We start from the raw sequence: 14,518 nt of genomic DNA, 5'->3' as shown, positions 1-14,518 counted from the left end.
CCTCCTAGGACTTGAACCTAGTTTTGTGAAAAATCATAGGGCCACTGTGGACCCTTCAGCAATGTGCTTCTTTCTGCACCTGTCTCTGAAGCGATAGCCATCAGGAAAACCACTTTTAGTCAGGAGAGTGGCCAAAATGCATGCACTGACATCTGAATTGCCTTATACAAGCTTTTTTAAGGATAAGATGTACTCGTGCTCTCATCTGAGATTTCTCTCTAAAGTGGTGTCTGATTTTCATATTACCCAGACAACTAACTTAGCCCTCTGTATTGGAGTTGTCTGGCAAGAAGGAACTGAGGGCGCTCAGGGATAGATGGGTCCTTTACCATCACGCAGTGGAACACAACAGCAGAGGGTGCTCAAGCTGCCCAAACAGGTACCACTAAGAGAAAAATTTCCAATGCCTGTCACAGGGTGCATGCACACCAAAGGTGGAATGGACACGTGCAACACATCTTAAAGAACAGCAATTATAAAAGGTTAGTAATTGATGTGGGAGAATGGATCAGATGCAACAGGGCCTGAAGGCAATGTGAGTGTTTAATGTTGGAAGGCTTAATGAAAATTGTATGTCTGACAAAAGGAGAAAGTCTATGTGAAAGGGATGCATGAAATTTAACAGTTGGAGAAAGACAAAGGAGAAAAAACACACAAGCACTTTGTCCTGCCAAAAAAAAGTATGGGGAGAGAGGAGTAAGGACTTGCCCATACCAAGGCATTTTCAGTCTGAAGGAAAGGGCTATGAGATTGTTCTTTTACGTGAGAGAGAGTGGGGAATCTATTTTAGTAATTTCAGAGAAAATGTAACATTTATTAGCTGAATTGTCATTTTTGACTGGAGTGGAGTTACGTATAAAATATGAGGTGAGTTAAATAGATCTTACAATTTGCAATAGAATGCGCTTCAGTCGCTATCTGTGCATTCACAGTAGGGCTTTGCAGTGGTTAGTTGTGTGTACTTTAAAAAGCCACACAATTTGCTGTATGGGACCGTCTGCTTGAAGTAATCAATGTGGCGCTAAGGGAGGTGGCCAGCCCTTCAATATAGGAAAATTGCAAACATGCATTAGGCATTCTGTCGGTAGAGCCATGAAATTTACAAGCATAGAGCTTCAGTGTGGTGATGAAGAGTTTCTATATAGCAATGTGCCTTTGCCATTGATTTACTTCCATTTATAGTTTTTGCATCTGAAACAATTTTCATAATTTAGTGCTCATCTGCAACTCTTGGACATGAAATATTTTTGATTTATAAGGAAAAAAGTGTTCCTCTTATTATATGTAATTGTAATTCAATCCAGAGACTCTACCAACCTCAAACCACAGGAGTAAAGCTTCAGGAGAATGCAGTTGTTGAATTGGAATTATATAAATTAATGTACTTCCTGAACATGTATAAAATAGGCTTCTCTAATCTGTCTGCTTTGCTTTCCTTTTCTGGTTGTAAAGTACATTCCCCCCTACATTTATCATTTTCCATGTTGCATTTAATAAATAATTTACATTTCTAAAATGTTTGCGTGAAATCTTGATATACTTTTGAAACATTATTTTAATATTATAACATCAGTATATTACAGTTATACATCAGATAATATAGACACTTTTGGGAAGGGGGTCCATTAAAATATTAATAAAAGCTGGTTGATAAATATGAAAACATTACAGATTTCCTTCCCACCCCATTTTTAGTCAAATATTCAATGAACATTTTCTGAGCAGTTGTAGAGATGATCAGAAAACAGGAAAAATGTTTATGCATGAATTATTTTCATTTTTTCTTCTCATTTAAATGACCCCACAAAACTTAGATTAAAATTTTCTCATCAGAATGTATTTTTAAAGTAGAGAAAAATGTGTGTGTTATGAATTGGAGCTTAAATGAAAGATAACAGGTATTGCTGCAGCTACTCATCATTTTAACTACTACATTTGGTGCACGCTTCACTTTTTCAGGGTGAAGTGATAGCCATGGACAAGATAGCTAACAAAGTAAAAAAAATCAAGCAGAATGCAGCATTGTTGCAGCTGAATTGTATTAAAGCATTTTGCTGTGATGGAACTAAGGCACTTGCCATCGGGAAGAGAGAAGATGGACAAGGTAAAGTAAATGATTTTAAGAATTTTGATATTGTCTTTTAAAAGAAAATGATAATCATATTTTTGCTAGTGCTGTTAATCCTGCCACAATATCCAAAGTTCTTGAAACTTTGGCACATACCCAGGGTGCTTCAGCACTGTGGATATCCTTTTACTTTCTGTCCTTCTGCAAGTATCAGTTTCTCAGTAGTGCACATGCAAAACTCTTAACTGTCCGTCCTTATTGCAGCCTAATGTACTTAAGGAGGCATTCATTCCTTCTCCAGATAATATCAGAGAGACTGCCTATTAAGCCTTTCTTCATGATAGCATTTAAGCCCACATTCTGAATTTTTGGGGTTTTGTTAGCTCTATCACATAAGTGACTTTGGCAGATCACTTAGCTTCTGTGTGCCTCTGAATTCCCATCTGTAGAATAGGGATATTAATATTTAACTCCCAAGAGTACAGTGAAGCTTAGTTTGTTAATGTTTGTATAGCTATTTGACAGAAACAGATGGAAAGTGTTATAGGAGCCTAGAGCATTATTTTTATTTCATTTGCTTTTCTGACTTGCTGTATTGATGACTCTGGTTCTGTTCCCAAAATGGAAATTTTTAAATGGTATATTTTGTCTTTGATTCTTTTTCATTTGCTATGCAAACTAAATTGTATCTTTTCCAAAAGGAACTGTTAATTGCCTTTTCCTGCTAGTTCAGAAAGGTCAGTAGCTCGCAAAACTAAGTGTTTGGTTGCATAATTCAGGCACTTTTCTCATGTGGGGCAGTCCTTGTTAATCCCCCATAATTTACAGTCAGATTGATTTCCAAGGTCAAATGTAGTATTTTCGTAAAGTTTTTCAACAAATATATATGTATTTTATAATAGGTGGTATTTAGTGCTTTTCAGGTGAGGAAGCAGCAGCAGTGGAAAGAGCCAGGCATAGCACATGTAAAATCTATTCAGGATTTACTACACATCTCTACACTTAAGTCTTGCAAAATGCTCTGTATTCTAGTCCACAGTCTCGCCTGGGCAACAGCTGCCAGTCATGCCAGATAGTTGCAAAATATAGTAGTTTGGGGAGTGCTGGCATATGGTTGGCTAGTTGTAGGATGAAGCCACCAACTCATTTTCACTTGTGATCTAAATTGAAATTTTGGTAGGCATGAGTAGACACAACTTTCTCCCTCACTGTCTACTCCCAGATGTACATGGGGAACCAGTTTCTCTTGCCTCTGAGATCCTGAGCTGAGGAGTCACCCTACTCCTGGTATTGTAAGAACTTGTACAGCCCAGCAGGATTCACGAGAAGGGACAGATTCAGGTTAGGGAGTTGCAAATTCCCTTCCTCCACACAAGCAACTCTGAATAGTATTCTTATTGTAATTTTTGGAGCCACCTTGTGTCTCATTCCAAAGCTTACCACCCAAGTCCTGTTTTCATTGGCACTTTTTTTTAATATTGTACTTTCAATACATTAAATTAGGGTTCAGAAATGCTAAAGCCAAGATTGATTTCAAATTGTTTTAAGTTCACAGGGTTGTAAAGATAGTGATAAGTAAAATGCTTCCTTCTCAGGAATGAAATCTACTCGGTCATTACTAGCTGTGTTGCTCCTGTAGATTAGGTCAGTTTTGCAGACACAGTATATAGAGCGCAAACCCTCAAACACTTCATGTCGGGCAATCAGTGACAGCTTGCCACTATCTACAGGTGAAGTCTCAAGAAGAGAAACAAAGGCTGTGTGTTATGTATAACTAACTGGTTTTGCTGCAGTTTTTAAAAATGTCAATTGCCTTTTGCAGAAGGCCCTCCATTCTCAGCAGAGTCATTTGATCGAATTCTTCTTGATGTTCCTTGTAGTGGGATGGGACAGAGACCAAATATGGCCTATTCCTGGACTCTAAAAGAAGTGACTTCTTATCAGCCATTGCAACGCAAGCTTTTCAGCATGGTATGTATGAATCATTAAGCAGTTAAAGAAAACTGCACATAAATAGTTTTACAGTTAAGGATTACATGGGTGCAGCTTACCTCATCTGAATGTAGTCGTCCCTCAGTTTCTCCTGGCTCTCTGGTACTTGGATGCTCTGGTGTATTGTCCAGAGAAACAAAAGTCTTCCATCCAGAGCAAATAAAAGTCCGAAATGAAGGCCTTCTTTAAAATAATGCTTCCCTGTTCCTGGGCTGACTCCTTCCCTTTGATTGTAGGATCTACACCAGTTCTTTACTGCTCCCTGGGTCAGGCTTTCAGTCCTGGGCACTGGCACCACTGATTGACCTTTGCCTTCCCCCAGCCCTTAGTGCAGGGCTCAGCCTGAGCTAGACAAAGCTTTTCTCCAGGGTCTTCCCTGGTCATTCCTCTTGATCAGAGAATGAAAGGGCAGGGGCTTTCCTCTCATCTTCTATGTAAGCCAAGGCCTCTAAATAACTAGGTCTCAAGCCTGTGCTGCTGTTTCTTGCCCCAGGTCTTGTCCTATAACTTCTTCCACCTCTCCCCAGGAGTTTTCTGCATAGTCCGTAAGACTCCTTTCAGGTCCTGTCCCAGGCTCTTTGATTCACATTGCCCCGTTTAGGCTCATTTGTAGCTTCCTCTCAGCAGGGAATCATCACCAAGCTTGGTACAGCCCCTGGAGAGCTCTCCTTAACAAGCTTCTGTTCCTTTCAACTCTTCCTCACCATAGAGAGACCCATAGCATCCTGGGTGAGCCCCACCAGCAAGCTGGTGCTCTTTTCCAGCTCCTTCCTTATCATAGAGAGACGTATAATAGATTAGATTATTCCTGGTCTCTCTCTCATTTGGAAAATGCTTCTGCTCATATATCCTGCCCCCGTTTCCAGCAGACCCTGCTTCTAGCCATAGTTCCCAGAATACCTGACCTAAAAGGGGTGGGATTGGAGTAGGAATGTGTTTGGCCCAGACTTGCCCCTGAAAGGCAATGCACCCTCTGGTAGACAAGTACACCTCACTGATAAAAATTTCAAACACCAGTTGATATTCCCCCTACTGCAATGGATTTACCCACTCATCTCTTCTTAAGTTGAAGAGAACTGTACTATTTCCTGTATCATCAAATCTGTTCGGGGATTTCACATTTTTGTATTCTTATCTTAAACTAGTCTACACTTGAGGGATGTTCATCTCTTGGATAGACCGTAAGCAGAGCCAGTTGAATACTAGGAAGTCTTGGTGCTCTGGTTCCTACTTTCAAGACACCTCTTCTTTTAGATCTCACCATTGCATACTGCCTTGCTCAAAACAAGATGAGAAAACAGAAGTTGTGTTCAGCTCAGTTTTTCCATATTCACAGCTGACTGAGTCAAAGAGAGGAAGGAAAGTTTAAATCCTTGTCTAGAATCCTTCAGATATTTACAAAACAAGATCAGTTGTTTTCCTCTCTTTCAAAAGACTTCTGCTTTTCCTAGGGAGATTGTGTCATGTGTCAGGTACTATTAATCTTACAGCCTTAGAACATCTGTAGATATGTAAAGATTCTTCATTGTGTCTTTGAACTGGTGTAATTAAAGTACAGTAAAGTAATAGGAAACTACATTTTCTTTTCTAATCCTTTTCTTCCACCAGTTTCAGCAGAAGATGGACTAATAATCATAGTGTCATAATATGTGGGAACAACATCAACTGTCAGTCATTGATTGAAAGACTCTGTGTCCACATTTGGCTTCAGCTGATGAAAACAGATCAAACCTACATCTGTATGAGTTACACAGAGCTTTCCAGAGGGCTGTTTTACAGATCTTGATGAGAGAGGTCACTTCCCTCAGCCCAGGAAGATGCACAAGCTCTAATGCTAATAGGGCAGGAAAGGCTTTCTAATTGGTAGGCTTCTGTAATACAAAAACTGATCTTTCTTCCAGAAGTAAACTTGGAAATGTTAGAACTTATATTACATCCCTTGAAAGGGACAAAATGTCTATACAATTAACAGGATGCCTGAGTCCTAGACAGAAAGATTCTGGCCTAAATACGTGTTACATTTACCTACTGTACCATAAAGGTTCCAAATAAATCCGCAAATCATAATTAACCTTTAAGAAAACTTACTATACTGTTCAAAGTAATTCTGCATTGAAGATGTTTACACCATGAAAGCTGAACCACAATCTCTTTCTAGGCAGTGAAATTGCTGAAGCCAGGGGGCATTTTGGTGTATAGTACATGTACAGTTACACTGTCTGAAAATGAGGAGCAAGTTGCCTGGGCCCTGGAAACTTTTCCCTGCCTCCAGCTTCAGTCACAGGTAGGAACAGTTTCAGTTTACTACGTGCAACTCGGTATGCAAGTTTCAGCACTGGAATTCTAAGCAATATGGCGAAGAATTCTGCTGTAGGGTGTTACTCTGGAAACAGTGAAGAAATGGTTTATGTGATTTCCTAAAACATATAGGCATTTTTAGTTGCTGCAGATCTGAACAGCATATGGATTTTTTTTTTTTACATCTGTTTGATCTGTGTCATTACAATAATGGCTGTGAATAATGGGGAGCGATAGCTCAGTGGTTTGAGCATTGGCCTGCTAAACTTAGGGTTGTGAGCTCAATCCTTGAGGGGGCCATTTAGGGATATGGGGCAAAAATTGGGGATTGGTCCTGCTTTGAGCAGGGGGTTGGACTAGATGACCTCCTGAGGTCCCTTCCAACTCTGATATTCTATGATTCTACTCCTTTCCGTTGTGTGGTAAGATATTTCTCAGAAGAATACAATAAAATAAATTTTAATCTACTAATTAGCAAATACTGAAACTCCTGGTATGTAACATCCATAGATAGAAATGGACTTGCAAGTAAAAGTGAGGAACAGGAAAGTCTTGTCACCGGTAAGTGACAACATAGTGTTGACCAGGAAAATGGTCTTTCACAAAGTCTTTCTGTTAGCATTCTAGATGCTGTATGCTGTTGCAGAAATGTGCTTTGTAACAACTAGCCAATTTCACCTTAGGTAACATGAGAGGTTGAGAGCTATAGAACAGGTGGTGATTTTCATAGTGAATCAGCATATATCTAATTGTAATTCACTGAAGGGAGATTAAATGGCTTTACAGTCATACTCCCACCAGTGTACTGCAGTGGTTTCATGTATCTGTACACCAGTCAGTCATTTAAAACAGAGAGTGATCATAGATAGTTCATGACAGGCTAGCATTTTCCTTGTAGCTTTTTGTTCTTAATGCATATTTATACTTCTTCGTTGTTCTTTTATTTCAGTACCTCACAGGAGGGGCAAAATAAATTTAATGAATGCTATTGAAATGGCTATAAGAATCATGTTAAGGATGGAAGAAAATGTAAAAAACTGCTGGTGGGGTGGGGCGGGGCGTGGGGAGAATACAAAGTTGGTTGTTAATACTGTATATGCAAGTCACCCTGGCACAGCAGTGGTTCTCAACCTATTTACCATTGTGGGCTGCATCCAGTACTACCTGTGTGGCCCTGAGAATGTCACACGCGCTGCAGCTCTGGGCTGATTGGGCTGCAGGTTGAGAACCACGATTAGTCAAAGGCATTGTCATTGTGCCAGAGGTATAGGACATCTATCCATAGAATCACGGACATGTCAGCTGAAATAGTTCTGTTACAATATCTAGTTCATTTCAGAGCCAATATTTGCAGATAGTAGGGGTATAAAAATAAGTGCGATCTTTGGATTCAGCTATTCTAAGATACTTCTCTTGTTTATACTAGTACTTTGAGAGACTTTATCATCAGACCAGCAATAGTTCTGTTCTCCTAGGCTTCCACTTAGGCAAGGTGTTAAGGAGATTAATTGTTAAATTTACTGGATTATATGGTTGAGGAAAAGTCAATTTGATATTGGTTTAGCATGTAAATATTGTACTTGTGCATGTAGTAAATGTACCTAGAGCAAGTAATTGGTGCATCTTTTAGTTGAAATGTTAAAAAATGAGAGTTTGGGATAGTGGTATGACAATGAGTGGCTGGTTGTGTTTAGCAGTAGACGAAAATAAAAGACATACTATCCAACATTTAACGGAGCTGGGGCTTGTGCTGAAGATTATCACATGCCCAAGTTTCCTCTATCACCTGTTGATATGAGTACAGTCGTCTTTGCCATCCACTTCCTGGGAGTTTCCAGGTTATACCTACCATATCCAAAAAGAAAAGGAGTACTTGTGGCACCTTAGAGACTAACCAATTTATTTGAGCATAAGCTTTCGTGAGCTACAGCTCAATCCGATGAAGTGAGCTGTAGCTCATGAAAGCTTATGCTCATAAATTGGTTAGTCTCTAAGGTGCCACAAGTACTCCTTTTCTTTTTGCAAATACAGACTAACACGGCTGTTACTCTGAAACTCATGAAGTTGAACAGCATTGACTCACTGTCGTTTCCCATGGAGCTATATAGGTAGCAGGCACATAGTGTGTTTAAACACTTGCTATTTCAGCTGAATAAGAAACATTTTTTTCTAATTCTGATACCAACTGATCTAGAGTTGGGATTACATTTCTGTCACTTTAAGACTAAATGTGCTGCCTTCTTGTACCTGTTGAATAGTGTATAGATTGGTTTTTTGGTCACCACCTGTATTCTGTGCATGAAGTACTAGTCTTTTGGGTCTAATTTTTCAGATTAGGGAGTGACACTAAACAGGGTACATTGCCACAATAGTTCCATAGACATTTTATGATTTCTTGTAACTAGCTCTCCCGTAGCATGAGCTAAGATCCTCTTTCCTTTTCCTTATGAACGGGCTACAACCGAACAAACTCCAAGAGCTAGGATCAACTTGGCTTTGGCTCATATAGAAATTGTATATTAAATATACTAAAGATGTTCAATTAAAATTATTCTACCAGTATGTTACACTGCATCCTCCTATACATAATTTTTTGTTGAGTTCATATTTTAATGTGTGTTTTTAATTAATCAAAACAACAGTAAATGCAGACTAATGTAAATAAACTGCTTTACTTTCTCACTTAAAAAAGGACCCACATATTGGAGGAGAAGGCATGAGGGGAGCTGGACTGTCACTTGATCAGCTGAAGCTGCTGCAGAGGTTTGATCCATCCAGTGTGACGTTACAAGGAATGGATGTGAACTCTTTGCAGGACTCTAGGGAAGAAGACCTGATCTTGCTGGCAAATAAAGACTGCATAGGGTTTTTTATTGCAAAATTTATTAAATTGAACAGCAAATAGACATTTAGCAACACAACCTGAAAAAACTCCTTTTGAGTTAAGACTGGTCAAGCTGTTAACTGTTTCTTCTCATGCATTGTTGTCAAGCCAACAGGCTGATGACATGGTTGCTATAGAAGCAGTAACATCTCCCGCTGTTCTACTGGGACAGAGCCACAGTTGCAGGAGGTGTTGATTCATTTTTAAGTCTCCATTAGTTTTTGTATTTATAGTAGGTCAGTGTGGCGGAAGGAAAAGTAAATGGATTCACATTACTCCTTGTTGACTTAATGTATACAGTATTGCACATTAAGATTACTGCTTGTTTTCTGTTTTAGCTTGTTGGTTTAATGTATATAGTATTGCATAGGAACAGGTTTTGCTATGGGAATTTAAATTTTATAAAATGCAAAAAAATCCAGATTAAATACATTGAAAAATATAGAGTCAATTTTTTTCAAGAATGATAGTTTCTATGGGGAATTTAGAAATTACTGCATCGTTAAATAGTGATGTGAAATAGTCACATTTCACAAAGAGCTGTTTCATAAATTAATAATTATAACATCTCATCTCCTTTATTTTACTACAAGCAAGATTCTCTATTCATATTACAGACACATGGGCTTTGTAGAATGTATTTTACAGCAGCATATGTATACTTCCCCTCTCACTTCAGGGAATGAAAGATACAGTGCTTCAAGCTCAAACTTGCCATTTTTAAGCCTGGATCAGTTCAGTAACAGCACAGCTGGACTGATTGACCAGAGGCAGTTTTAAAGTCCAATATCACTTACACCATGAGGGCTATAATCTATGCCAGTGGGATGGTGAAAATCTCAGCTTTTTCATGGCACATAGTATCACATTCCTGTCTCTACCTGGCAGATTATGAGATCCAATCCTATAATTACAGAATCATAGAAATATAGGGCTGGAAGGGACCTCATGGTCATCAAGTGCAGGTCCCTGCGTGGAGGCAGAACCAGTTAAACCTAGACCATCCCTGATAGGTGTTTGTCCAACTTGTTCTTAAAAACTGCCAGTGATGGGACTTCATAACATTCCTTGAAAGCCTGTTCCAGTATTTAACTATCTCTTTAGCTATTGGGGAAAACATTCTATCTACCTAGTCCCACTACGTCTCCATGTTCATGGAAAGTACAAGAACAATTGAACACCATCCTCTTTCTAACAACCCTTCACATATTTTTAAGTGTTACCAGGTTCCCCCCTCAGTCTTCTCTTCTTAAGATTATACAGGCTGTTTTTTAAAAAAATCTTTCCTCACAGGTCAGATTCTCTAAACTGGTGGTCCTCAAACTTTTCATGGTCACGGCCTTACCCCTGTCCCCCCCCCCGGCACTGGGAGCGTGGCTGCAACTCGACGGGGGATGCACAGGAATAAGGGAGCTAGGGACAGGGCTTGGAGTGGAGCCCTGGCTAGGGATCAAGGTTGGGACTAGCAGCTGGGTGCAAAGCGATTGCTAAGTCTGGGGCGGGACAGGGTAGCACTGTCTTTCTGCCCATTGAGGCTGACCTGGGCCCTGCCAGGCTCTCCCCACCCCGCACATTCCTCTGTTTGACGTCCACAGTTTGAGGTCCAGTGCACTAAACCTTTTATTATTGTGGTTGCTATTGTTTGGACTTCCTCCAATTTATCCATGTCTTTCCTAACGTTTGGCACCCACAATTGGATACAGTACTCCAGCTGAAGACCGACCACTATGGAGTAGCACAGGACTGTTATCTTCCATATCTTACATATATGTTACTGTTAATACAAGCCAGGATATTATCCTTTTTCACAACTGCACCACATTGTTGGTTCACATTCAGTTCGTGATCCACTATAATTCCCAGCTCCTTTTCAACAGGACCACCACCAACCCAATTATTCCTCATTTTTTTTCTCTTCCTTAAGTGAAGTACTTTGATTTCTGACCAGTTCTACAAGGTAATTTTGAATTCTAATCCTTTTCCCCGAAGTGCCTGCAACATCTTCCTATCTTGGTGTCATCCGCAACTTTTGTAAGCATACGCTCCACTCCAAGTCATCAGTGACATCATGGTAACTAGCTGCTTTCTCTCCCCTGTCTCCTTTGAAACATTGATGTGGTGGTTAATATATCACAAACTGCTGGAGACTGAAATCAGTGCTTAGTGCTGTCTGAAAAAAAGTTGTAATCCACCTTGCAAGTGGCTTAAACCCTAGCTGATCAGGAGGCATCAGGTCCTAATTGAGAAGGGAATTAAAAAAGATGGCAATGAGAAAGGTTTACTTTAATAAACCTGCAAAAATGTATACTAATCCTGAATGCCTACAGCTATTTGGTGTACGTAGACGGTGTAAGGGCTTGCAGCTTCATGTAGTCGTCCTCATTTCCAATACAAGGAATATTGCTGGAACTGGCAATGTGTTGGAATGAAAATGGTGGGTGCAGTTCAAACCACCTAAATTCAGGGATTGATGGAGGTTTTTTTTCCTTGTTTTTGATTGACAACTTTTGTTTAAAACTATTACTTACAAAATGTTTGAATATTGAAGTAAAACTGTATTTGGTTTGAGTGAACAGCATGACTGGTATTTCCTTCTGTAAAAGTCAAATAGTTTTGAGTTCACGTCAATCTGTTTTCTACCTGAGATGCTCCTGCTTGGTTTACAATTAAAACAACCTAGTAAAGGTTATATAATTTTGTTACTCAGGGTGGTTTGTTCTTAGATTTAGTTTCTGCTTTTAGCTAAGGTTGTTTATATGTTTATCATCTCATACATCATCTGTAAGCGATAGCCATTCCTCACAGGGGGAAAGGAATCAGTTTGAAAGCTCTTCTCTACCTTAAATGTCTACCCCTAGGATTAATCATAACTAGCAGAACCAATGCTTTTAAACATGGTTAGCCCTAAGTACACTCGGTACCAAGTCCTTTGTGAAGTCCTGTTACTTACAATGTGTTAGCTAGCAAACCCATTTTAAAACTACAACCTGTTTTCCGACTCTAGACATGGCCACACGACTACTTAGTAATAGGATTTATTAGCTGGCAGTTGCACCTGTATGTCAATGCTAGTAAAAGACACCATCATCTTTGGAGGGGAATGCCTGGACTTAAATCCTGCAACAGTCAATTATGACACTATGGGCTGTATTCTAACACACATGTACATTGAGAAGAGCAGGGAACTTCTTAGTTGCTGCTTTCAGTATGCACTAATAATAGGAGTTGTGCTGTGCAACCGTGAATTTGAAAAAGGCAGCAGTGTTGAATTGTGTCAGGCCTGCTGTGGTCTTTCCTCCATGGATTAAAAAACAAACAAATCTCTGTTCTAAAGCAGTGAACAGGCTGTGCCAAAGCTGATCTCAACTGACCTATATCGGAGTTCTCAGGAACTAAATTATTAACAACCCCAGCTTCCATTGTTTCCACTGCTGCCCCACCCTGTAATGCCAAGGGCCAGATTCTTTTACCGTTCATATCCATCTACAAGTTCTTTCTGATCCAAAGGGATTAATGAAAATTGTAGGCGATTTTCCCTTCTGCTTTGAACTACAGAAGTCTAGTGTCAACATCAAGCTTCTGGTCCCCAACTGTTCTCCTCCTAGACTGCCTCTCCCAGTTACTCTGACACAGCATTGTTCTTTTATAGTATCTTTGTATTATAAGAGAAAAATAATTTACCAAAAGGGATTTGGTTCCCCTAACTTCTAGTGTGTGGGGATGTGGGATGGATGCGTGTGGTCAGTTGACTGGAACTACCTTTTTTCTTACGTTCTCTACTGAAGTTGTATTAAAAGCAACTCTGAATTTTTTGTAAGCATTAGCAAGTGCTTTAAAATATCCTGAATAATCAAACAAATAACAAAATAGTGTCATTTAATAATTAACATTTTTTAAAAAAAATCTACACTTCAATTACCTTTTTTTTGGCTGAGATTTAAAAAGAAAGTAAATGGCTGCATGACGCTGGTTTAGTATTTTTGTCATGAAAAATGAGTGCTGAGCTTTGAAGTTATACAACTGTAACTGTTTCTGCTTTGTTGCCAAAGACATTAAAGGGACACTTAGAGTCAAAATCCTATTGGATACTTGTTTTTCCTTTCCAGTCTTACTATACAGAGAATGAGAGGTGGGAGAGAATATAAATGTATATATTGTGCTCCCTTTTAATCAGTCATTCTCTGTATGGTGACAGACTGGCTTGGTTATAGTAGGTTTTACTTTCTAGTTGCTTATGCAGTACCTAGTGCAGAATGTTAAAATCCCAAATGAAGATGTTAAACATTGAATAAAAAAGGATTCTTGCTACAAAACCTAGATCATGTGTCTAAACTACCTGACTGTAGCCCTTTAAAAACAAAGTCTCAAAGCAGTTTTTCCTGTTTGTAGAAATGCTTAGAGATAAGCAGGGGGGAAAAGTCTTACAACAGTACCAACTCTAGAAATTCATCTTCATCAATGTAAAGGTAAGTACCTAAAGTTTCATGAAAAAACGAGTCCTTGTGGCACCTTAGAGACTAACACATTTATTTGGGCATATGCTTTCGTGGGCTATAACCCACTTCATCGATGGGAGCTGCAGGAAGCCAATGGGAGCTGTGGGAAGCGGCAGCCAGCTGCAGGTGGCCTTGCCTGCGGAAGGTCAATGTAAACAAACTGTCTCACGGCCTGCCAGCAGATTACCCTGATGGGCTGCAGGTTGCCCACCACTGTTCTAGGTTATATATTTTTGATTGAGACTTCTAGAAAAACTGTTAAAGAATGACAACTTTTCTAACCTTCATTAAATAATTTAGCACCAAATTTGGTTCATACTATTATAATTTGTTGAAAGATCTATAGATACACACACACACACACACACACACACACACCTATATCTATCTCTCTCCAGGGGTGATCAGATTAACAAAATATGTATTAGTTAAAGGAACGAAATTTTGATCTGATATTACACCTTGTATAACCCATTGGCTTTTTAAAGATTTGTTTGCTGCCTAGGAACACACTATTACAATGCTGTGCTATAGAAAGAAATGGTGACCGTATGTGCCTATGCAATCCAGTTCTTATGTAAAAATTGGAGGGTAACTTAGAAGAGTCGTTCTGGGAATTTGACTGAGAATCAAAGCAATATTAGTATTAAGAGTATTCACAAGAAAATGGCATATGCATATTACATTCACAAAATGTTTCACTCCCTCACAATTAGGTGGAAGATGTGAGATATACAGGCAGAATGTATAATAGAAGAATGTTACTTCACAGTGTGAAAA

At 39.2% G+C, this 14,518-nt stretch overlaps 1 protein-coding gene across 15 annotated transcripts in view; it reads left to right on the top strand.

Annotated features, from left to right (window-relative positions):
• NSUN6 (NOP2/Sun RNA methyltransferase 6) overlaps nucleotides 1-9,807 on the top strand; it is a 52,616-nt gene extending 42,809 nt beyond the window's left edge. For 14 of the 15 annotated variants that reach the window (XM_073334180.1, XM_073334174.1, XM_073334173.1 and 11 more), the window contains 4 exons: nucleotides 1,960-2,104; nucleotides 3,891-4,039; nucleotides 6,219-6,344; nucleotides 9,051-9,807. In XM_073334180.1, coding sequence (XP_073190281.1) covers nucleotides 1,960-2,104; nucleotides 3,891-4,039; nucleotides 6,219-6,344; nucleotides 9,051-9,263 — 633 coding nt within the window. In that variant the 3' untranslated portion in view covers nucleotides 9,264-9,807. Of the gene's footprint in view, nucleotides 1-1,959; nucleotides 2,105-3,890; nucleotides 4,040-5,668; nucleotides 6,185-6,218; nucleotides 6,345-9,050 lie in introns of those variants that run through there. The other variant, XM_073334167.2, reaches the window with a different exon arrangement.
• The last annotated feature ends 4,711 nt before the right edge of the window (nucleotides 9,808-14,518 follow it).

This window comes from Lepidochelys kempii, chromosome 2 (genome assembly GCF_965140285.1).
Source record: "Lepidochelys kempii isolate rLepKem1 chromosome 2, rLepKem1.hap1, whole genome shotgun sequence".
NCBI classification, from domain to species: Eukaryota; Metazoa; Chordata; order Testudines; family Cheloniidae; genus Lepidochelys; species Lepidochelys kempii.
Note: the sequence above shows the minus strand (reverse complement) of the source record. Positions and strands in the feature narration are given on the sequence as shown.